This window comes from Oncorhynchus keta, chromosome 5, assembly GCF_023373465.1.
Source record: "Oncorhynchus keta strain PuntledgeMale-10-30-2019 chromosome 5, Oket_V2, whole genome shotgun sequence".
Lineage (NCBI taxonomy): Eukaryota > Metazoa > Chordata > Actinopteri > Salmoniformes > Salmonidae > Oncorhynchus > Oncorhynchus keta.
The window spans coordinates 1,128,609-1,154,156 of NC_068425.1; the positions used below are offsets into that span (position 1 = coordinate 1,128,609).

General features: G+C 43.1%; 1 protein-coding gene across 10 annotated transcripts in view; it reads right to left on the reverse strand.

Annotated features, from left to right (window-relative positions):
- Positions 1-25,548, reverse strand: part of mapk8ip3 (mitogen-activated protein kinase 8 interacting protein 3) — a 71,300-nt gene that overhangs the window by 18,456 nt on the left and 27,296 nt on the right. For 2 of the 10 annotated variants that reach the window (XM_052518335.1, XM_052518341.1), the window contains 17 exons: positions 22,770-22,840; positions 22,398-22,489; positions 21,763-21,786; positions 19,109-19,166; positions 17,975-18,209; positions 17,607-17,709; positions 17,376-17,494; positions 16,573-16,584; positions 16,127-16,144; positions 15,420-15,477; positions 14,749-14,901; positions 14,601-14,664; positions 7,275-7,426; positions 6,379-6,435; positions 3,318-3,488; positions 2,523-2,682; positions 548-598 (listed from right to left, as the gene is read on the reverse strand). In XM_052518335.1, coding sequence (XP_052374295.1) covers positions 548-598; positions 2,523-2,682; positions 3,318-3,488; positions 6,379-6,435; positions 7,275-7,426; positions 14,601-14,664; positions 14,749-14,901; positions 15,420-15,477; positions 16,127-16,144; positions 16,573-16,584; positions 17,376-17,494; positions 17,607-17,709; positions 17,975-18,209; positions 19,109-19,166; positions 21,763-21,786; positions 22,398-22,489; positions 22,770-22,840 — 1,598 coding nt within the window. The remainder of the gene's footprint in view (positions 1-547; positions 599-2,522; positions 2,683-3,317; positions 3,489-6,378; positions 6,436-7,274; positions 7,427-14,600; positions 14,665-14,748; positions 14,902-15,419; positions 15,478-16,126; positions 16,145-16,572; positions 16,585-17,375; positions 17,495-17,606; positions 17,710-17,974; positions 18,210-19,108; positions 19,167-21,762; positions 21,787-22,397; positions 22,490-22,769; positions 22,841-25,548) is intronic. The other 8 variants (XM_052518344.1, XM_052518339.1, XM_052518340.1 and 5 more) reach the window with 7 other exon arrangements.

The following is a 25,548-nucleotide window of genomic DNA, read 5'->3' on the forward strand; positions in this document are numbered from 1 at the left end:
CCTGTCTCGGAGCTCTACGGACAATTCCTTCGAGCTCATGGCTTGGTTTTTGCTCTGACATGCACTGTCAACTGTGGGACCTTGTATAGACAGGTGTTTGCCTTTCCAAATCATGTCCAATCAATTGAATTTACCACAGGTGGACTCCAATCAAGTTGTCGATCTCAAGGATGATCAATGAAAAAAGGATGCACCTGAGCTCAATTTCGAGTCTCATAGCAAAGGGTCTGAACACTTACATAAATAAAAGGTATCTGTTTTTATTTTGAATACATTTACAAAAATGTTTAAAAACCTGTTATTGCTCTGTCAATATGGGGTATTTCTGTGTAGATTGATGAGAGAAAACATGTATTTAATCCATTTTAGAATAAGGCTTTAAAGTAACAAAATGTGGAAAAAGTGAAGGGTTCTGAATACCTTCTGAATCCAGTGTAGGTGTTGTTGTCAGACTGTGGGGTCTGTTGGTGTGTCTTGTGATGGGTCTATGGGGTAACTAAGTGCGGCTCATGCTTGGTTAGGGAGGGACCCTGTGGGTGTAACTTGCCTGTTGTTTCTTCAGCGGGCCTTCCAGTGCACTGTCCAGCTGAGCACCAGTCTTTGGGAGAAATAGAGTTAAAGAGACACCGACCTATATGATGTATTTTGACTGCTACATGGATGGCATTTTTTGTTATATATATATTTATATTTAGGGGGTACATTTAATATTGCAGATAGATTGTAGCTTCCATCAATGTAATTGTCTGCATCATTTACAATCCCTCATATATTCTTTTGTAAATATGATATTTAAAAAAAACATGTTCCTTTTATTATTTTCCCCTAACCCCTAATTGGAGTAAATTAATGGCTTCTTTAAACACTTAGGCTTCTACTTCCAGCTTACGGTGCATTTGGAAAGTATTCAGACCCCTTCATTTTTCCCACATTTTGTTACACTACAGCCTTATTCTAAAATGGATTCAATTGTTTTTTTTCTTCATTAAATCTACACACAATACCCCATAATGACAAAGTAAAAACAGGTTGTTTTTTCCCCCCCTCCAGACGTGACGCTTGGCATTCAGGCCAAAGCGTTCAATCTTGGTTTCATCAGACCGGAGAATCTTGTTTCTCATGGTCTGAGAGTCCTTCAGGTGCCTTTTGGCAAACTCAAAGCGGGCTGTCACGTGCCTTTTACTGAAGAGTGGCTTCCATCTGGCCACTTTATCATTAAGGCCAGATTGGTGGAGTGCTGCAGAGATGGTTGTTCGTCTGGAAGGTTCCCCCATCTCCACAGAGGAACTCTGGAGCTCTGTCAGAGTCACCTCCCTGACCAAGGCCCTTCCTCCCCAGATTGCTCAGTTTGGCAGGGCAGCTAGTTCTAGGAAGAGTCTTGGTGGCTCCAAACCTCTTCCATTTAAGTACGATTGAGGCCACTGTGTCCTTGGGGACCTTCAATGCTGCAGAAATGTTTTGGTACCCTTCCCCAGATCTGTGACTCGACATAATCCTGATCAATGGAAACAGGATGCACCTGAGCTCAATTTTGAGTGTCATAGCAAAGGGTTTGTATTTATTTTTAATACACTTGAGAAACAAAAAATGTTTGTCATTAAGGGGTATTGATGAGGGAATAATACATTTTAGAATAAGGCTGTAATGTAACAAAATGTGAGAAAGGTGAAGGGGTATACATTTTATATACATTTTACGGACAAAATGTATTTTAGAATAGTTATTTGTTTGTTTTTAATCCCATCTACCCTCAACCCCTCCCATCTATCTCTGAAGACCATCCAGTCCTATCCTTCAGTTACCCTAAACCCCTCCCATCTATCTCTGAAGACCATCCAGTCCTATCCTTCAGTTACCCTAAACCCCTCCCATCTATCTCTGAAGACCATCCAGTCCTATCCTTCAGTTACCCTAAACCCCTCCCATCTATCTCTGAAGACCATTCCCGTTTTTATTTCTATTCACCATATATTTTTAACTGTGCTGTTTCACAAAAATTCTGTATCTACAGTATATACATTTCACGGACACAATATATTTTACATTAGTTATCTCGTTGTTTTCAGTCCCACCCTTCAGCTCCACTCAACCCCTCCCATCTATCTCTTAACACCATCCATTTTTTATTTCTATTTGCCATATATTTTCCAACTCTGCTGTGATGTTTCACAAAAGTTCTGAACCTTTCTATTCTCATAGTTTCTACAAATTGTATATTAAAGACAACATTTTTGCTGAAAGTATTATTATATTATTGATCAGTTGACTATGACTTTTCAAATCACCCAGCAGAGTTAGCTCCAGGTAAATGTTACAATTCATCAGCCATTCCTAGACCTGCAACCAAAAACAAGCTACATATGGACAGTACCAAAACAAATGATCTAATGATTCTGTCTCTTCACAGCTAAATCTGCAGAGCTGGGATGGAAGGCATTTTACTTGGAAGCTGAATGCTTGCTAAATACTCAGATTGGTGGGCAAACGGCCGGACAGACGGACAGGTGGATGAGAGACGGTACCTGTTTGAAGCGTGGTGGTACGCTCCAGCCGCAGGCCTGCATAATGCCGTCATCGCGGCGCATGTGCTCTCGGACCTGCCGGTATTGTTCCCGGCGCTGCTCACGACGAGCTGACAGCGCAGAGTCGCTAAGGAGAGACGCAACACCATTACTGGCCAGTCTAGAACAGAGGGTGGAGATAAAGGCATAGAGAGAGAGAGAGAGAGGCGGAGAGAGAGAAGCGAAGCGTTAGCAAGCGCGGCCAAGCTGCTGCAAAGAAAGAGAGAAGCTACAGCAGCATTGTGAGTTTTTAAGCAGTTAAGCTACAGCCAGCTATGAGAAAATACATGGAAAACAAAAGAACACACCCATAAACAGGAGTAGAGCGCAAAATAAGCAGCAATCACAATATGTGATCTGCACTTAGTAATAATCACTAAGAACAATGCACAAAGCAGTAATATCAACTAGCAACCATACATCCTTTTGCACTTTAACATGATGCCACATGCAAGAACACTACTAACTGATTCAAAATATGATGGGAGGTAATAAATTATATCACACATATTGTAGGATTACACTTTACACACTCTCCCCTACACATGCATAGACAACTAACTCTACAATGTTAGAGGGTGGACAAGGGAGGGATGGAGATGGAGGTAGGGAGGAAGGAAGGGATAGAGGGACGGAGATGGAGGATGATCAGAGAGAGAGAGAGGGGTGGAGGGATGGAGGGATGAAGGTATGGACAGAGACAGATTGAGGGAAGAATGTAAATAAAAAAGGTTGGTGTGTGTGTTTTTTTCTCACTCTTCTGGGAAAAACTCCAGGGTTCGGTTTGAGGTGGAGATCTGACACATGGCGTGGCTGCGTCTCTGGGGGAAGCCTGCAGGGGACGGGGATTTGTAGTGGATGTTGACGCTGTAGTATGGACGCTTGACTGGCGGAGGACTCGCCGAGGAACTGAACAGGCGGGCGAAACTGGAAGGAGAGAAGAGAGAGAGAGATGTACAGTCAGAAAGTTCAGTAAAGATTTAATTAACTGTACACTACCAAAATGTCCTTGTTTTTAAAAGAAAAGCAAATGTTTTGTACATTAAAATAACATCAAATTGATCAGAAATGGAATAGCCTTCATTTCTCAGAACAAGAACAGATTGACGAGTATCAGAAGAAAGGTCTTTGTTTCTGGCCATTTTGAGCCTGTAACCAAACCCACAAATGCTACAGATACTCAACTAGTCTAAAGAAGGCTAGTTTTATTGCTTCTTTAATCAGTATAACAGTTTTCAGAGGTGCTAACATACTTGCAAAAGGGGTTTTCTAATGAACAATTAGCCTTTTAAAATGAGAAACTTGGAATTAAGCTAACACAACGTGCCATTGGAACACAGTGATGGTTGATGACAGTGGGCATCTGTACGCCTATGTAGATATTCCATAAAAAATCTGCTGTTCCCAGCTACAATAGTCAATTACAACATTAATGTCTATACTGTATTTCTGATCAATTTGATGTTATTTTAATGGACAAAAAATGTGCTTTTCTTTCTTTCAAAAACAAGGACATTTCTAAGTGACCCCAAACTTTTGAACAGTAGTGTACAGTACACAGCCTTAAGGCGTCCGCATGCTACCCAGCTGAAACAGTTCGGCAGAGTTTGCGCATACAGTTGAAGTCGGAAGTTTACATACACTTAGGTTGGAGTCATTAAAACTAGTTTTTCAACTGCTCCACAAAATTATTGTTAAACTATAGTTTTGGCAAGTCGGTAAGGACATCTACTTTTTTCTTGACACAAGTAATTTTTCCAACAATTGTTTACAGACAGATTATTGTACTTATAATTCACTGTATCACAATTCCAGTGGGTCAGAAGTTTACATACACGAAGTTGACTATGCCTTTAAACAGCTTGTTTAAAATGATGTCATGGCGTTAGAAGCGTCTGATAGGCTAATTGACATCATTTGAGTCAATTGGAGGTGTACCTGTGGATGTTTTTCAAGGCCTACCTTCAAACTCTTTGCTTGACATAATGGGAAAATCAAAAGAAATCAGCCAAGACCTTTGACAAAAAATTGTAGACTTCCACAAGTCATCCTTGAGAACAATTTCCAAACGCCTGAAAGTACCACGTTCATCTGTACAAACAATAGTACGCAAGTATAAACACCATGGGACCACACAGCCGTCATACCTCTCTGTCTCCTAGAGATGAACGTACTTTGGTGCAAAAAGTGCAAATGAATCCCAGAACAACGGCAAAGGACCTTGTGAAGATGCTGGAGGAAACAGGTACAAAAGTATCTATATCCACAGGAAAACGAGTCCTATATCGACATAACCTGAAAGGCCGCTCAGCCAGGATGAAGCCACTGCTCCAAAACCGCCATAAAAAAGACTACGGTTTGCAACTGCACATGGGGACAAAGATCATACTTTTTGGAGAAATGCCCTCTGGTCTCATGACACAAAAAGAGAGCTGTTTGGCCATAATGACCAACGTTATGTTTGGAGGAAAAAGGGGGAGCCGAAGAACACCATCCCAGCCGTGAAGCAAGGGGGTGGCAGCATCATGTTGTGGGGGTGCTTTGCTGCAGGAGGGACTGGTGCACTTCACAAAATAGATGGCATCATGAGGGGGGGGGGGAAATATGTGGATATATTAAAGCAACATCTCAAGACACCAGTCAGGAAGTTAAAGCTTGGTCGCAAATGAGTCTTCCAAATGGACAATGACCCCAAGCATACTTCCAAAGTTGTGGCAAATGGCTTAAGGACAACAAAGTCAAGGCTTTGGAGTGGCCATAACAAAGCCCTGACCTCAATCCTATAGAAAATTTGTGGAAAGAACTGAAAAAGCGTGCGCGAGCAAGGAGGCCTACAAACCAAACTCAGTTACACAAGCTCTGTCAGGAGGAATGGGCCAAAATTCACCCAACTTATTGTGGGAAACTTGTGGAAGGCTAGTCCTTCTGTAGCTCAGTTGGTAGAGCATGGCGCTTGTAACGCCAGGGTAGTGGGTTCGATCCCTGGGACCACCCATACGTAGAATGTATGCACACATGACTGTAAGTCGCTTTGGATAAAAGCGTCTGCTAAATGGCATATATTATTATTATTATATTATGTTTGACCCAAGTTAAACAATTTAAAGGCAATGCTGATTGAGTGTATGTAAACTTCTGACCCACTGGGAATGTGATAAAATAAATAAAAGCTGAAATAAATCATTCTCTCTACTATTATTCTGACATTTCACATTCTTAAAATGAAGTGGTGATCCTAACTAACCTAAGGAAATTTTACTAGGATTAAATGTCAGGCATTGTAAAAAACAGAGTATTGGCTAAGGTACATGTAAACCTCCGACTTCAACTGTATATTCTGACGGCATTTTGTGACGTTTCTGTTCGTTTTGGATTTCGGGTAAGGTTTTTTTGGCTGTTCGGGCACACAACATTTTTTCGAGGCAAACCGAAGTCTACGTCCCTTCATCGTGATTGGTCAACAGTAGGGATTCTTCTATAGAGTCTGTGGTCATTTAACAAGAGACGACTCGTTTTCAACACAAAAAAAATACTGCACCAAACATCTTAGTTTAGATATAATATTGTAACTAAGAACTCCTCGGCAAAAACTTCAAAATAAATTACAGATTTATTGAGTTATCTTAGATTAATTAGGACTATTTTGAGTCGTCTCAAAATTGACAAACAGAACTAGTGCCGTTTTTTTCTCATTTTTCAAGCGAACGTCTTTTAAGGGAGTATGCGAGCACACTCATTCGGTTCCAGCCAAACTAGGTGCTAGCCGAACTGAAGTATGCTGACACCTTTATGCTGCATGCCACTGATAATAACTCACAACTGCCAGATGGTGGATTTCTTCTTCTCCTGCATCTGAGGACTCTCCCTGGATGCCCTGAGGAGACAGAGAGAGACATGTTTTTGCAGGAATAAATCATGGGAGCAGCATATATCTAGCCTGGTCACAGATCTGTTGGTCTTGCCAACGTCTTTGGTCATTGTCATGCTAAATATAGGAGATACGGCCTGCCTTTCCCGATCCTCTCTGTCCACCAGATGGCCGACAGCATCTCCATTAGCCTATCCTTGTACGGGTTCCTCTCCCTTTCACCCCTCACTCCCCTCCTCCCACTCCTCCTTCTCCTGTCATCACCTGATCATCTCTGTCCACCGGACGGCCGACAGCATCTCCATTAGCCTATCCTTGTTCTGGTTCCTCTCCCTTTCACCCCTCACTCCCCTCCTCCCACTCCTCCTTCTCCTGTCATCACCTGATCATCTCTGTCCACCAGACGGCCGACAGCATCTCCATTAGCCTATCCTTGTACGGGTTCCTCTCCCTTTCACCCCTCACTCCCCTCCTCCTTCTCCTGTCATCACCTGATCATCTCTGTCCACCAGACGGCCGACAGCATCTCCATTAGCCTATCCTTGTACTGGTTCCTCTCCCTTTCACCCCTCACTCCCCTCCTCCCACTCCTCCTTCTCCTGTCATCACCTGATCATCTCTGTCCACCGGACGGCCTCCTGTAGTTCCATTAGCCTCTCCTTGTACTGGTTCCTCTCCCTTTCACCCCTCACCCCCCTCCTCCCACTCCTCCTTCTCCTGTCATCACCTGATCATCTCTGTCCACCGGACGGCCTCCTGTAGTTCCATTAGTCTCTCCTTGTACTGGTTCCTCTCCCTTTCACCCCTCACTCCCCTCCTCCCACTCCTCCTTCTCCTGTCATCACCTGATCATCTCTGTCCACCGGACGGCCTCCTGTAGTTCCATTAGTCTCTCCTTGTACTGGTTCCTCTCCATCAAGACCCTGGCCATCTCTACCCGCGTGAAACGCCGACGCTGCGTCATAGTAACATCCCCATCCACCATCGGAGACGAGTACTGAGGGAGAAAAGGAGGGGGAGAAAATGGGGAAGAGAGAAGGGGGAGAGAAGAGAGGAAGAGAGAGGGGAGGATGAGAAGGGATACCCTTTTACACTGTTGTGCCTGGTGACCCCAAACTGTTCTGTGCTGGCTATCAGAAATGTTATTTTTCACAACATTTTCAGAAAGAAAACTATTCAATGCCAACCCAAGAGGCATAGTTAGCTTAACATGCCCCTAGATCAGCATTTCTGTCACACCCTGATCTGTTTCACCAGTTTTGGTGATTGTCTCCACCCACCTCCAGGTGTCTCCTGTTTTCCCCATTAGTCCCCGGTGTATTTATCCCTGTGTTTCCTGTCTCTCTGTGCCAGTTCGGCTTGTTTTGCCAAGTCAACCAGCGTTTCTCCTAGCTCCTTTTTCCCAGTCTCTGTTTTTTCTTGTACTGTTTGGACTCTGACCTGGTTTATGAACTCTCGCCTGTCCCCGACCTGCCTTTTGCCTACCCCCTTTTGGCGTAATAAATATCAGAGCTCAACCATCTGCCTCCTGTGTCTGCATTTTGGTCTCGCCTTGTGCCCTTATAGTTTCCCAAAATAGGGGTCACCTGATTTGAAAATGGGGTCGCAAGAGAATCTCCAGTAGCCGCTAGATGTGGTTGTAACAAACAGAGAGGTTTCTGTTATCTTCCAACAAATGCCTCTTATCTTTTCAATGCAAAATATTTTGACCCCATCACTTAAAGATAAGAGTCTAAGGAACACGTACAGTGCATTCGGAAAGAATTTAGACCCCTTCACTTTTTCCAAATGTTATAGCCTTATTTTAAAATGTATTAAATTATTTTTTTCCCTCAATCTACACACAATACCCCATAACAACAAAGTGAAAACAGGATTTTAGATTTTTTTCAAATGTATTACCAATAACTAACAGAAATAACTTATTTACATAAATATTCAGACCCTTTGCTATGAGCCTCAAAATTGAGCTCAGATGCATCCTGTTTCAATTGATCATTCTTCACATGTTTCTACAACTTGATTGGAGTCCACCTGTGGTACATTCAATTGATTGGACATGATTTGGAAAGGCACACACCTGTCTATATAAGGTCCACTTTTGACAGTGCAGATCAGAGCAAAAACCAAGCCATACTGTCGATGGAATTGTACGTAGAGCTCCGAGACAGGATTGTGTCGAGGCACAGATCTGGGGAAGGGTACCAAAACATTTCTGCAGCATTGAAGGTTCCCAAGAAGACAGTGGCCTCCATCATTCTTAAATGGAAGAAGTTTGGAACCACCAAGACTCTTCCTAGAGCTGGCCAAACTGAGCAATCGGGGGAGAAGGGCTTGGTCAGGGAGGTGACCAAGAACCCGGTGGTCACTGACAGAGCTCCAGAGTTCCTCTGTGGAGATGGAAGAACCTTCCAAAAGTACAACTATCTCTGCAGCACTCCACCAATCAGGCCTTTATAGTAGAGTGGCAAGACGGAATGCCAAGAGTCACATCTGGAGGAAACCATGCACCACTCATCACCTGGCCAATACCATCCCTACGGTGAAGCATGGTGGTGGCAGCATCTTGCTGGGGGATGTTTTTCAATGGTAGGGACTGGAAGACTAGTCAAGATCGAGGGAAAGATGAACAAAGCAAAGTACAGAGAGATCCTTAATGAAAACTTGCTCCAGAGCGCTCAGGACCTCAGACTGGGGAAAAGGTTCACCTTCTAACAGGACAACGACCCTAAGCACACAGCCAAGACAGCGCAGGATTGGCTTCGGGGAAAGTCTCTGAATGTCCTTGAGTGGCCCAGCTAGAGCCCGGACTTGAACCCGATCAAACATCTCTGGAGAGACCTGAAAATAGCTGTGCAGCGATGCTCTCCATCCAACACGACAGAGCTTGAGAGGATCTGCAGAGAAGAATGGGAGAAACTCCCCAAATACAGATGTGCCAAGCTTGTAGCGTCATACCCAAGAAGACTCTAGGCTTAATCGCTGCCAAAGGTGCTTCAACAAAGTACTGAGTAAAGGGTCTGAATACTTATGTAAATGTGATATTTTAGTTATTGTTTTTTTACACATTTGCCAAAAATTCTAAAAACCTGTTTTTACTTTGTCATTATGGGCTATTGTGTGTAGATTGATGAGGGAAAATAGCAATTGAATCAATTTTCAAATAAGGCTGTAACGTAACCAGGGCTGTTACGGTGACCGTAATCATTGTCCCTCTAATCATCCTGACGGCAATGCAAATGTATTCGAAAATCGAATCAAATACTTCATGAGAGCCCATGAGTTCATGTTCCGCAACATTTCTATAGGCTATGCAATTGCACGAGAAAAGAGAGTGATGGTCTCTAATTAAAAAGTGATGGCCTCAATCACATTGACCGTTACTCTCTTTGCTGACCATCATTTTCACTTGTCTGACCACTTGCATGATGACGAGTTTCTCACACGACTGGCCTTTCTGAGTGATGTTTTTTCTTGCCTGAATGATCTGAATCTAGGATTACAGGGACTCTCCGCAACTATATTCAATGTCCCTGACAAAATTGAGGCTGTGATTAAGAAGTTGGAGCTCTTCTCTGTCTGCATTAACAAGGACGACACACAGGTCCTTCCATCATTGTATGCTTTTCTGAGTGCAAATGAACTCAAGCTTACGGACAACGTCAAATGTGATATAGCAAAGCACCTGAGTGAGCTGGGCGCGCAATTACGCAGGTAAACGGATGACACAAACAACTGGATTCGTTATCCCTTTCATGCCCTGCCTCTAGTCCACTTACCGATATCTGAACAAGAGAGCCTCATCGAAATTTAAACAAGCGGTCCTGTGAAAATGTCATTTAATCAGAAGCCACTGCTGGATTTCTGGATTGGGCTGCCGCTCAGAGTATCCTGCCTTGTTGCAAATCGCGCTGTTAAGACACTGATGACCTTTGCAACCACGTACCTATATGAGAGTGGATTCTCGGCCCTCACTAGCATGAAAACTAAATACAGGCACAGACTGTGTGTGGAAAATGATTGAAGACTGAGACTCTCTCCAATTCAACCCAACATGGCAGAGTTATGTGCATCCTTTCAAGCACACCCTTCTCATTAACCTGTGGTGAGTTATTCACCATTTCCAATGAACAAATACGGTTTTACATGTAAGATGGTTAAATAAAGAGCCAAATTATTGATTATTATTATTTGTGCCCTGTGCCCATATACAATAAGAGCTTTTTGTCACTTCCCACGAGCCGGGTTGTGACAAAAACTCACACTCATTCTAATGTTTAATAAATGTATTGTTATAGTGTGTGTGGCAGGCTTACAATGATGGCAAAAAACAACATTTGAGAGTGCGCTGACCCTGGTGCTAGAGAGGGTACGTAGCTGGAGGTTGAATGTTTGAAGGGGTATGGGACTATAAAAAGTTTGGGAACCACTGGTGTAGGCTATATTACATGGACATTAGACTTTTTAAAATGTAGGCTATGCGTGGAAGGAAGGAGATGCTAAATGTGTTTATGATAATTAACAGTCAATTACCGTGAGACTGGCAGTTATTTGCCTGACAATCACCATTTGACAAAGTTTCATGACTGCCATAGCCCTAAACGTAACAAAATGTGGAAAAAGTGAAGGGGTCTGAATACTTTCCGAATGCAATATATGTGTGCCACTCTACAATGCCAACAAGCCACGCAGGAATCATCAGAACAGTGGACGAGACCAGGTACTAAATCAGACTGGGATAAAATATATAAACAAGACCATACAAATGTATGGCCTGGTGACCTTCTGAACTTCCCAATACCTTTCTGATGCATTTCAGTCACTTCAAACCATACTTCCTGTAGATTGAAATACTGTCAAAAGTAGAAGTAAAAACATTGACTGTTGATTACATCACTTTGTTACATGGTGGGGTCGCAAAACATTTTTTATATAAAAATGGGGTCGTGGGCTAAAACAAATTGGGAACCCCTGCCCTAGCTAATCTTAGTTGAACCGGTAGGTATGTGAAATGTGGTTGTGAATTTCATATGAGCTCAATTAGGATTGAGGGCTCCTGCAAAGGCATTTCTGTCAAACAACCAAGGTCAGTTCTACAGAGAAAACTGGCACAAGAATCTCAATAGTAATTTGGCAGGTGGCATTCCCCCAGGATTAACCCATATACAACAAATCTACCACCAACTATAGTAATTCGACATTTGAAAAAAAAAAAAAAATCACTGTTGTTTCTTGCACTACCAGCTGCATTAGTGTGAAAGCAAAAGTGCAAGACCATGTTATAAAACTGTAATTGCATTAAATGGTTGTTTTATGCAACAGAATAGAGAGTTCTTATAACTCTATTGTGTCTGTGTGACCTGAAAGTGGGCCTCTGGGGGATTTAACACTGACATGAGTTAATGTTTCTGTACTGGGGTACCATGGGCTTCAGTGTGGAGTTGGGGGGGTCAGACCCTCGTTTCCACACAATGCGGACAGTTTTTACAGAAGATACTGTCTGTTGTGAATTATTAAGTATCTTTCATACAAATCTTAACCTCATTTACATTACATTTAAGTCATTTAGCAGACGCTCTTATCCAGAGCGACTTACAAATTGGTGCATTCACCTTATGACATCCAGTGGAATGTCCAGTGGAAACCTCGTGACCCATTCCATACATCTGTTGTTTGTCATGTAAACTGAAGGAGGATGGACTTTGCTATTAAACGCTGTGGCTCAAACCAGCTCGTTGAGTTCTCAGTGATCACCTCCAGGGGTGATTACCAACCAGCTCCATTACTGCAGTAATTAAATAATAAAGTCTGATTGTTTTGAAGAAATCTAAAAGTCTCTCATTTTTGATTACAATAATTCCACCAAACTAGTCTTTTCTTACTAGATTTTTCTGCTTTATTAAAGAAAATGTTACCTACAGAAACCAGGTTTCCATCCAACCTTTTAATGTCGGATAAAACAATTGCACCACAGGCCTGATGGAAATAGCAAATGTAGATAAATGTAGACAAAACAAAACGCTAGACAAAGTGAGATATTTTTCTGTCTGTAAAATGAATTATGCAAAAAAAGGCGGTGGAAACGCCTTTATGAGTAAATAATGATATACACTAAACAGAAAAATAAACGCAAAATGTAAAGTGTTGGTCCCATGTTTTATGAGTTGAAATAAAAGATCACAGAAATGTTCCATATGCACAAAAAGCTCATTTCTCTCAAGTTTTGTGCAAAAATGTGGTTACACACAACACAATTGCACAGATGTCTCAAATTTTGAGGGAGTGAGCAATTGGCATGCTGACTGCAGGAATGTCCACCAGAACTGTTGCCAGAGAACTGAATGTTCATTTCTCTATCATAAACTTTTTTAAAGGTATCTGTGAGCAATAGATGCATATCTGTATTCCCAGTATTGTGAAATCCATAGATTCGGGCCAAATGAATTTATTTCAATTGACTGATTTCCTTAAATGAACTGTAACTCAGTAAAATCTATGAAATTGTTGCTTCATATCGAAGTAAACTTGGAGTCACGCGATGATGTGTTGTGTGGTCCTCCCACTACGACTCGGGAAAGAATGCAGTTTATTAGGATACAAATGAAAAAAGTTATGAACTTCACAGAGTGGTGAAAGTCCACATTGATGAGCTTAATGATCCTCTCCAATAAATATCTAGGGTCTTATTCTGGTAACATGATGATCGATCTCGCTATTTTGTCCTTAATAATCTCATCGTGTTGTTGGCTATTCCCAGACTGTGTCTGTGAGGTATTGGTTAGAGCGCATGTGCCAATACCAGATTGGGCACATTCGCAATATAACAAAAATAATTTGTCACAAAACCATCAGTAGAATTGAAAATGTGATGGAAACCCATTTAAATTGTATTTTTATTTGGTACATGGGAGTTCAACTGCAAAAGTGTGTTTTATGTTGGTGGTTTTAAGTTGGTGGTTGAAGATATCCCTCTAGTGGTGTGGGGGCTGTGCTTTGGCAAAGTGGGTGGGGTTATATCCTTCCTGTTTGGCCCTGTCCGGGGGTGTCCTCGGATGGGGCCACAGTGTCTCCTAACCCCTCCTGTCTCAGCCTCCAGTATTTATGCTTCAGTAGTTTATGTGTCGGGGGGCTAGGGTAAGTTTGTTATATCTGGAGTACTTCTCCTGTCCTATTCGGTGTCCTGTGTGAATCTAAGTGTGCGTTCTCTAATTCTCTCCTTCTCTCTTTCTTTCTCTCTCTCGGAGGACCTGAGCCTGTCCCCAGTCCACCTGGCCATGCTGCTGCTCCAGTTTCAACTGGCCTGGGCCCTAGGACCATGTCCCAGGACTACCTGACATGATGACACCTTGCTGTCCCCAGTCCACCTGGCCATGCTGCTGCTGCAGTTTCAACTGTTCTGCCTTACTATTATTCAACCATGCTGGTCATTTATGAACATTTGAACATCTTGGCCACGTTCTGTTATAATCTCCACCCGGCACAGCCAGAAGAGGACTGGCCACCCCACATATGCTCTCTCTAATTCTCTCTTTCTTTCTCTCTCTCGGAGGACCTGAGCCCTAGGACCGTGCCCCAGGACTACCTGACATGATGGCTCCTTGCTGTCCCCAGTCCACCTGACTGTGCTGCTGCTCCAGTTTCAACTGTTCTGCCTTATTATTATTCGACCATGCTGGTCATTTATGAACATTTGAACATCTTGGTCATGTTCTGTTATAATCTCTACCCGGCACAGCCAGAAGAGGACTGGCCACCCCACATAGCCCGGTTCCTCTCTAGGTTTCTTCCTAGGTTTTGGCCTTTCTAGGGAGTTTTTCCTAGCCACCGTGCTTTTACACCTGCATTGTTTGCTGTTTGGGGTTTTAGGCTGGGTTTCTGTACAGCACTTTGAGATATCAGCTGATGTACGAAGGGCTATATAAATAAATTTGATTTGATTTGATTTATGTGCACTAAGTCACCACGCATAGCCTTTAATCCGCAACAAGTCAATTTGATGGAAACATCTCCGATGGAAGCATATTTTAAGAATATTCGCATGAAAATCTGTTGCCAATTGGTTTGGAAACCTATCTTATGACTCTATAACCGTGATATGTGGCTCTGGATAAGACTGTCTTCTATTATGACTAAATGTACATTTGTTTATTTTTTGTTTTTGTTTTACTCACATCTTCTCCTCCTTCATCCTTGGAGTCCTGAGATGCTCCCAGAGTCAGAGCCTCTGCTCTCAACCTGAGGAGGCAAAGAGTCATAAGAGTCAAAAGTCACACACACACACTATGCCCGCAATGCACACACACTCCCAACACCCCTCACCTCTTCAGCTCTTCTTCCAGTTCTTTAACCTTTGTGTCTACTTTGTTCTTGGCGGTCCTAAGAGCCTCCAGTTCCTCTCTCAGCACCTCATGCTCCCCAGAGAGCTCATCCACTTTGGCTATTAGGTCGTTCTTCACGATGTTCAGAGCATTTCTGAATGGGGAGAAATGGGAATCAATACTGCTTAACTCAATAATGGTTTCCAGGTGGGGAGGGAGGACGGGCAGATGGATGGGGACATCTTGCATTCGTTTATATGATTGTTTTTTTTTATACCTGTAACCCCACCTCAAAATAAAATGGACAAAACTAAATAAAAACAAAAAAAATTAAAAAAGACTTTCTCTACGTGTCTTTACTATCACTCTCAAACACACACACACACACACACACACACACACACACACACACACACACACACACACACACACACACACACACACACACACACACACACACACACACACACACACACACACACACACACACACACACACACACACACACCCTTGCATGTCTGTGTGTGCTCTCTCTATCCATCAAAAATAATTTACTTTTTACTCAACCCTTGCAAAAGAACAGCCCCCCCTAGTAAATATATCTTGCACCAAACCATCTTTAACATGCAGCAGCACAACAAACAAGAGTAAGTTTAAAACACACACACTTACTTGGTCTCCAGAAGATGTTTGTTCTCCGTCAGCAGGTTCTCCACCTCCTTGCCCATCCCTGTGACGTATCAGCTAGCGTTAGTGTTAGCATTGATTAGCACTAACAACACTCTTTCTAGCCTGGTCCCAGATCTGTTTGTCCTGTCTGTCTTGCCAAACAGTTGGAGAGAGTACAAGCAGACTCCTTCTATAGCTCTATAAACACTTCACAAACTTTCCAAGTGTTCATTAACTATTAAACTTAGCTAACTTTTTTTCCACGAACACATGAATCGTCTTTGAATATGAATTCTGGGGCTATTTATGGATTAATTCTACTTCAGTAATGTATGAACATTTCGAGGTTTTGGGGAGCATCGTCGTGTTTAAGCCAACTTCCGCAAGCTGAAATGAAACCAAGAAAAGCCCAAAAGAAATACAGATATGATAGTGTGTTTGCTGTGACATGCTAAAATGAAAGGAGAATAGATCTCTGAAATTAAGTCAAAGATGGAAAAACAAATACAAAAGAAGACAAAAAAAGCTTGCCAGACTCAAATAAACAGCCAACAGGAAATGGGAGGAAGTGACATCACAGCAGAGGACCAGATAGAAAATGGCATCACAACATGGAACACAGCAAAGACGAGACATCGCAGACAGACACAACAACATGGGAAGATGAGCAACCTTCTAGAGATGCTGAATAAGGCTAGAGGGAGCCTTACCGAAAAAATCATCACGGACTGGGAGAGAGGAAGAGAAACAGGGAGAGAGAGGAGAAAGAAAGAGAGAGAGAGAGAGAGAGAGAAGAGAGAATGCTGATAAGCACTTGTTATATACTAAAGCTTCAGAGAGTAAAAAGAGAGCTTGGACCTGTCCAAGACCAGAGAACACTAGAAGTCAGTTTAAACTCAGAGAGATTTACCTTTATTGACCACAGGGTTCAGTTGAGCTTAGTAACATTACGACCAACCAATCAAAAAGAGCATTATCTGGACTCGATCAACATTTAAAACAACTGGTGTGGCCTGGAATGCCAGCACTGTGTTATTGGGTAAAGCCGACAGGCATACAGTGGAACTTAATGTATTGGAAGATGGGAGGCAGGGGTGTGTGTGTGTGTGTGTGTGTGTATGTGTGTGTCTGAGAAAGAGAGGGTTCAGATACACACCTGAGAACTCCCCTAGGGGCGTGTCCAGCATACACAGGAAGGGAGAGAGGAAGCATAGAGAAGGGTCACGGGTCAATAAACTAATATGATCGCAATGAAATAAACCAATCATAAAGCTATGTCAACTAAACCCGGTAACAGAAAGTAAACCACGACTAAATCAAGAATAATTCAGCTTGCCCTGTAAAATCAACCGTTCAAATAGATCAAATCAATGGGTGACTGCAGCCATGGTTCAAAGTGATATCCTAGAGGGCTTTGCAGTGCAGTGGAGGATGGGGGAGCTGCCGGGCATGTGGGGTGGTGGTGAACATTCCGCCGTGTGTAGGGTTAAAGTTCAGAGCCAGCCAGTGCTATGGCAACGGTGACACAGCTGGTGACACAGCGTCAAAACATAGTGCTTAATTCTGACATTTATACAAAAAAAAAAATAAGCTAAACAAATTTCACAGGAATAACTCTTTCCTCTTTTTGAGGCGTTTGGGGCACCCACCAGCTAAGCACTAAGCACCGCAGCTTACATTCCCAATGACTCTTTGCTTAGTGCAGACAGAGGTCGGGTTCCAGACGCATGCCAGAACTCACAATGCTGGATAGGTGTTTAACATATCAGCTCACCACATAATTTGAAATAGCAACCTGACACGCGACTGTGCAGTCGACGACATGGCACACAACAATTGGTTAATGCAACGCAACGTTTACAATGTAGACAGCCTGGAACATCACCAGAGACTGGCCTACGCTGTCTTCCAATAGCTCATTTGCATATACCACACCCAAAGCTCCTCTGATTGGCTTACCTAGTAGCTCCGCCCCAGCGTCAACATCCCCGATGATGTCAGACTTGGCATCCTTGATCTCATGGTAGAGGGAGTCTGTGTTGATACCGAATGCCTCGTTCACGATGCCCTGGGAAGGACTGACACACACACTGATATTTAATCATTGCTGTGTGTGTGTGTGTGTGTGTGTGTGTGTGTGTGTGTGTGTGTGTGTGTGTGTGTGTGTGTGTGTGTGTGTGTGTGTGTTACCTGTTTCCTCCACCATAAAGACGGGGGTCCACACACATATCCAGCTCTGGGGTGGAATCGATGATCTCTTGGAATTCTGACCACTCATCACTGCTACCCATACCTGAGTTCAGATAGAATATCATACACACTCTATACCGTATTCACAAAGTATCTCTGAATAGGAGTGATCTAGGATCAGTTCTGCCTTTTAGATAATAATGAATAAGATTACAATAAGATTACATGGACCTGATCCTAGATCAGCACTCCTTCTCTGAGGGACTTTATGAATACAGGCCCTGATCACACAATTAACCACTCATGCTAACGTGCGCGGGTGTGTGTGTGTGTGTGTGTGTGTGTGTGTAACTATACTTTACACTCACCAATGCTGACGTTCCTGGTTTCCTGGGAGACCTGCACCTCCATGTTTCTGCTGAGGCGTTTAGCACTCTTCCTGCCGCGGCTTACAGCATGCATTGGGTCGAACTCGCCGGGCGGGAAGAAGCCCTCGTTGAGGGGCGTGACAGTGGCAGAAGGGACGGAGGACGTGGGCGTGTTGGACTTACTTCCTGTGCTACTGGGCGTGGCTGCCACTGAGTCCGACTCGGAACCATCCTCCTGGGGCATCAGAGGTCAGGGGTTAAAGAGGTCAAGGGGTTATATTGTAAAAGAGGGGCTGCATCCCGATTCTTCCCCCTTCTCCCAAAGTGTACACTTCCCTTCATGGATTTAACAATGGTGGAAACTCCCTCCAGACAATGTTTGCACCAAGCCAATGCTTTAAAATCAATGACTGAGAGTATGCAAGTGCACATTTAGGCTGAAGGGTGGGGAATAGAGAAGCCAGGGATCTTCTCTTGCAAGGATTGTTCACGATCTTGCTTATACTTACAATCTTGCGCATAGACTTAGTAACAAAGCATCACACTTAGACTTACACGTGAAACGGGATGAAAAGACAGGTGCAAATGGGACGATAGAAGCTTAGTTATGTTCTATTATTGTAGAAAAAAAGCACTTAAGGGAAAAGAAATTACACAAATTTAATGTAATATTTGTCCTAATATTAATGTATTCCTCATATCTGTTTATACAATGTCATGTCTTCATTACACTCACTGCCATAAAAAAAACAATCGACAAACACCACAAAGAAAGGCCCTTGGAAGACAAGGGACACAAGCAGGCGTGAGGGATGTGTCTGGATGATTCTGAATGAAGGTGGGTGTGGCATGACGTGAGGCATGACGTGTTCTGCAGATGTGAGGTCCAGGGGGAGTTTCTATGTGTGTCCCAAATGGCATCCTATTCCCCTTTATAGTGTACTACTTTTAACCAGGGCCCATAGTGCTCTGGTCCAAAGTAGTGCACTATAAAGGGAATAGGGTGCCATTTGGGACAGAGCCTCTATCACACCTGGTAGCCAGAGGTGTGGTGGGATTGGCTGAGCTCGCTGACCTGTCAGACGTTGGTCCCCGACCCAGGCATCCTAGCCCCCCTCCGAGACCCCCACGTACCATTCCCATGCCCTCTCCACTGGGGTACAAGCTCAATGACGGGGGACGCTCCACCTTGCTGCTGGGGGAAAAGACAGGGGGAGAGGTGGGAGGAGAGAAGAGGAGGTGAGGGGAAGGGTAAAGGTTTGAGGGAGAGAAGAAAAAGACAATGAGAATGGAAGACAGAGAGAGAGGTGAGGGGAAAGAGAGGAGAGGGGCAGAGAGAGGATGAGATAGAGAGGGAGGGGCAGAGAGAGAGGTGTGAGGGGGAAGAGAGAGGAGAGGGGCAGAAAGATGGGGAGATAGAGAGAGGGAGGGCAGAGAGAGGGGGAGATAGAGAGGGAGGGTGGGAGATAATATACTGTACATTAGGTATCTGGGGAGACATGAAAGTTAACTTTGGGGTTGCATTACATAAAACTGAAAATCCCCTAAATTAAGCACAACACACAAAGCCAGCTACTGGACAGACTGATACTAAACCAGACCAACATAATATGACACAATATATCCACATTATGGAGAAACGGGAGAGACTATATGGACTCTCGCCTGTTGCCCAAATTGATGACGTACTGTATGTTGCGCAACTGAGAGTAAAGTGGAGACGAGTGGATTGGGTTCGGTCAAGCCGGTGCGAATGACCAGTGCAACGATGTGGTATCAAGGCTTGCCGACGTGAGTTGCTTACCACAGGGTAGCTGTATCACATGGGCAATTTGTTCCATCCCAATTGATTTTATCTTGAGCGAGGATAACAGCCTACATGAAAAAGAATGTGTCAAATTGGTAGTAACCATATGGATGTCACCGTGATACAGTCTACTGCTCAATGGGGAGAGTTTGTCGGCAACAACATTTTTTTCTTATTTTTTTTCACCAAAGCAAACAAGTGAAAACAACAATACAGATAAAAACTCATTAAAACAAAAACCGGTGCGCAGGTGTGGTTGGAAGCCCAAGGGCTTATATGAAAACCACACCACAAAAAAACAATATGCAATACATAAGTACAACTAAGCTATTAACGTCTACTTAAAAAATATATATTACTCCGATAAAAACGTAATGATTCTGAATTTACATTCCAAGTCCCGACTTCGGCAGACAAGTTTCAAATTCTCGCTGAAGTTTCGAGCCACAAGCATAAACTAGCGAGCTGGGAAGGGCTCATCAGGACGATTGCATGAACTAACTGAACCGAATCCATTCGTCTCCACTCGATTCAGCTGCGCGACAGACAGACAGACAGACAGACAGACAGACAGACAGACAGACAGACAGACAGAGACAGACAGACAGACCATAAACAGTTGGTGATAGAGGAGAAGGTAAAGGACAAAGGCACGAACTCTGGGTCATTCCATATTGGGACATAGTGGGGGCAGGGGAACTTCTAGTCCAAGAAGGAGAGGCTGGTTGGTCAATGGAGCCAGGGCAGTGATCATCAAGTCCTAGTCCTGGGAACCACAGTGTCTGCCGACCTGATTCAATTAATCAACAAGCACCCAAGTAGTTGAATCAAGTGTGTTAGTGCTGGGCTTGAGCAAACACCTGTATACCCAGCAGAGCTGGGTTTTTAAACACCTGAAAAGGTGCTGAGCGATTAACCACATTTTAGTTTTTTTTGTTGTTATTACAAACAACTAATTGACCACCGTCATTTCAATTACTTGAAATCGAGTTATATATTTTTTTCTTAGTGCCATTTCTCTAGATAGAAATCAAATCATTGACCAGATAAATTAAGTCCTGAACTATATGGGATGCTGGGCTGAAGGGAGTTGTAGTTTTCATTAAGCAAATATTCAACCTAGCTCAGCTCAGAAACGTGGTAATTAACTACAATGGCCATAATCCATTGTGCCAGTTCTTTTCTGGTTCGGATACATTTTTATGCCTGCTACATTAGGTTAGATTACACACAGACCGCATTCGCCACCGCATGAGAGAGAGGATAGTAGACAACACAATGACGAGAGTGAGGGATAGAGAGTTCGTGAAAGTATGCCTTATCTACTTTAAAGAACTAGTCAAATGATTTCGTCTGACAGTTCTGCAGCATACTTAGGCAGGCTAGCCTAGCTAAATAGGGTGGCTAAAGACTACACAGTATGGTGAGAACAGAGATAACGTTAGATGGTTGTCTTGCTGGCTGCTACTGCCTGAGCAGTTGAGACGAGATGCTGACTTTAAGGAATGAAAAATGATAAAGTCGTCAAATAAAACTAAGTAATATACACAACTGAAATATTTAATTATTTAATAGCAATTCTCGATTTGTGGACCTGACAGAGACAATGAAAATATTTCCAATGTTTTGGCAATTGAATGTTCACTATTTTTGTCATCTCCATTAAAAACCTTTAATCATTTTAATGTAAAAAAAAAAATAACCGAACAAAAAAAATAAAAAATCACTAATCGCTCAGCACTACTGAAATAAATATCTGAGCCTGATTCAGCTTGCCTGGCTTTATAAACCAATAGAAAAGTTCCAAAGAGACTCAAACAAAGTGTGTGTTTAAAATTATTTTTCAAGTATTTGAACCTGGGTCCTATCTATACTCAGGACCAAGACTGACAAACACTGAATGAGATTGGGATTGAGGGGACAGGGATGGGGTGGGGGGGGGGGGTAAGAGGCAAAGAGGTTTTTGGGGGTAGTGATTTACCTTTTCCTCCACACGTGGCGTTGACTGTGCAACACAGCAGCACGAGCACAGAGTGAGACAACGAGACAGACATATGGTGATTAGAGTGAAGCCAAACAGGTCACAAGTGGTGTAGTGGGGGGTAAACACACATACAGTAAACACACATACATTTTGTTTAGTGAAATATTTTATTTTGCACAAGCATTTTACCCACCTTCTGCAGAAAAAGGGCATTGAAAGTATAGGGAGCGTTATTTTACTCACCACAAACAGCGATCATCTTTTACCAACCTGTTTGGTAAACCACTACATCACTGGTCACAAAACAAGCTAACACAGGCTAACACACACAGCACAACACAACTACAGCACACTAAACCCAAGCACAACAAACCACATACCAATACCTCAGCATAGTTGTTACTACTAGCTATGCCAGGATCAATTACTATACCCTTCCCCCTGCACACACACTCCCACCAACACACCCACCCATCCATGCACACTTTCCAGAAAGGTCACAACTAATTATATTATATCTATGTTGTTGTATGAACTGTATTGTTTTGTCTGTACGCTGCTCAATGGAATTCCTCACTGGGGGATAATAACGTTTTTTGATGAACATGGTTTTTTAAAAGTCAGCCACTCACGTCCGTCCACTGCCTGGTCCTTCTGGCTGGCTGTTGTTCCCTGCCTGTTGCATCTTGGACCTCTCAATATGCTCCACGTATGTTTGAATCATCTGACAGGAAGATAAGAGGATGAGTGAGGAAGCTAGACGTAATTCCATTGACTTGGTTCTATTGTACCAGGGAAACTACATCAAGATACAAACCTAGCAGCTAGTATGGAGTTATATACTAAACTCTCCCATGCACACACACACACACACACACACACACACACACACACACACACACACACACACACACACACACACACACACACACACACACACACACACACACACACACACACACACACACACACACACACACACACACACACACGGCTGTTACTACCTCTGTGTGTCGCTGGTGCAAAGCGTTGTACTCCTTCTTCATGTCTGACTCACGCTCCTCCAGACGCGTGACTGAAACCCAGAAAAACAGAATCAGAGTCAACCAGCCTCCCATTGCAACAGCACTGTGGGTTATATACTTCGGGCTGATTTCCCGGGCACAGATCTGGGACAAAAACCTGTTCAAATGAGATTCTCCATTGAAAGTGTCTATTAGTCCAGGACTTGCATGGCTCCATATTGGACAGTGGATAGTGTGATGGTGCTCTCCATTTGTTAATTGTTTACTCCATGTGTAACTCTGTGTCGTCTGTTCACACTGCTATGCTTTATCTTGGCCAGGTCGCAGTTGTAAATGAGAACTTGTTCTCAACTAGCCTACCTGGTTAAATAAAGGTTAAATAAAAAATAAAAAAATTAAATCTGGTCTGCTTTGAAACACTAAATGGTGGCAGGCCTATTTCCTCATTGATTGAATATGTGAGTCTGTATGCTGTCAGAGGCACTAAAACCCTATTCAGCCATATTGACCACAGAAGACAGAACATGCACTGGCTCATCCGTTCATGGTGGGTTAAGTGTAAAACAGGCTATACTGTGTCCTTGAATACTACATGCAAAGCTCTTCACGGTGCAAAACCAATGTGTGCTAGTATGCTATGTGTAGTCCTCCACAGTGTAGGTAGACAATAGTGCACAGTCACGATGTGCTGGGCTATGCACTTTGTGCTTGGCTGTCAATAGTGCACTGTCACATTGTGCTAGTTATGAGTAATGCAGACTCACAGTGTGTGTGGTAGTTCTGAGAAGGGAAGACTCACAGTGTGCTAGTTTTGAGTTGTGCTAGTTCTGATTAATGCACACTTACAGTATGCTAGTTTTGAGAAGTACACACTCACTCTGGTCAAAGTAGTTCTTGCTCTGAGTAATAGTACACAGTATTTTACTACTGAGGTACTATTCACTCTGGTCAGAATAGTTGTAGTTATTAAAGACTGACGAGCAACGGAAAAACACACGCCGAATCGATGTGTTGTCTTATGTAAACAAAGTCTGATCCATCGCACTGCTGGGCATAACTGTCTCGCTGCATATGCCATTAGATACAGCGCAATCACCTGCAGCTGTTTATCCCATGTCGTGGGCAAATGGCATTGTCGGAATCAAATTGTCAGAGTACTTCTAGTTTATAAGTCTAGTTAACACTTGTTGAAGTCATGTTTTTTTAAATATTTTTTTTTATTAGGGGGTGGCTCAGCTTTAATATTGCGGATAGATTGTTGCTTCCATCAATGTAATTGTCTGCATCATTTACAATCCCCAATATATTTTTGGGGTAACTATATACAGTTGAAGTCAGAAGTTTACACACACACCTTAGCCAAATACATTTCGACTCAGTTTTTCACAATTCCTGACATTTAATCCTAGTAAAAATCCCCTGTCTTAGGTCAGTTAGGATAATCACTTTATTTTAAGAATGTGAAATATCAGAATAATAGTAGAGAGAACGATTTATTTCATTTAATAATTTCATGACATTCCCAGTGGGTCAGAAGTTTATATACACTCAATTAGTATTTGGTAGCATTGCCTTTAAATGGTTTAACTGGGGCAAACATTTCAGGTAGCCTTCCACATGGTTCCCACAATAAATTGGGTGAATGTTGGCCCATTCCTCCTGACAGAGCTTGGTGTACATACACACAAATACATACATATACATTACCTTTCAAAAGTTTGGGGTCATTTACAAATGTCCTTGTTTTTGAAAGAAAAGCTATTTTTTTGTCCATTAAAATAACATCAAATTGATCAGAAATACAGTGTAGACATTGTTAATGTTGTAAATGACTATTGTAGCTGGAAACGGCAGAATTTAAAAAATGTCATGGTATCCAATTAGTAGTAGTTCCTGTCTTGTCTCATCGCAGCAACTCCCGTACAGACTCAGGAGAGGCGAAGGCCGAGAGCCATGCGTCCTCCGAAACACAACCCAACCAAGCCGCACTGCGCACATCCGACCCGGAAGCCAGCCGCACCAATGTGTCGGAAGAAACAGCCAACACCTTGCAACCTGGTCAGCGTGCACTGGGCCCGGCCCGCCACCGGAGTCGCTAGTGCGCGATGAGACAAGGATATCCCTGCCGGCCAAACCCTCCCTAAACCGGACAACGCTGGGACAATTGTGCGCCGCCCCATGAGCCTCCTGGTCGCGGCCGGCTGCGGCAGAGTCTGGGCTCGAACCCAGAATCTCTGGTGGCACAGCTAGCACTGCAATGCACCACCCGGGAGGCCCGGAAACGGCTGATTTTTTTAATGAAATATCTACATAGGCTTACAGAGGCCCATTATCAGCAACCATCACTCCTCTGTTTCAATGGCACATTGTGTTAGATAAACTTGAATTATCATTTTAAAGGGCTAACTGATCATTAGAAAACCCTAACGCAATTATGTTAACACAGCTGAAAACTGTTGTCCTGACTAAAGAATAAATACAATTGGCCTTGTTTAGACTAGTTGAGTTTCTGTAGGATCAGCATTTGTGGATTTGATTACAGGCTCAAAATGGCCAGAAACAAAGAACTCGTCCGTCTATTCTTGTTCTGAGAAATGAAGGCTATTCCATGCGAGATCTCGTACAACGCTGTGTACTACTCCCTTCACAGTGCCGCGCAAACTGGCTCTAACCAGAATAGAAAGAGGAGTGAGAGGCTCCGGTGCACAACTGAGCAAGAGGACAAGTACATTAGAGCGTCTAGTTTGAGAACCAGACA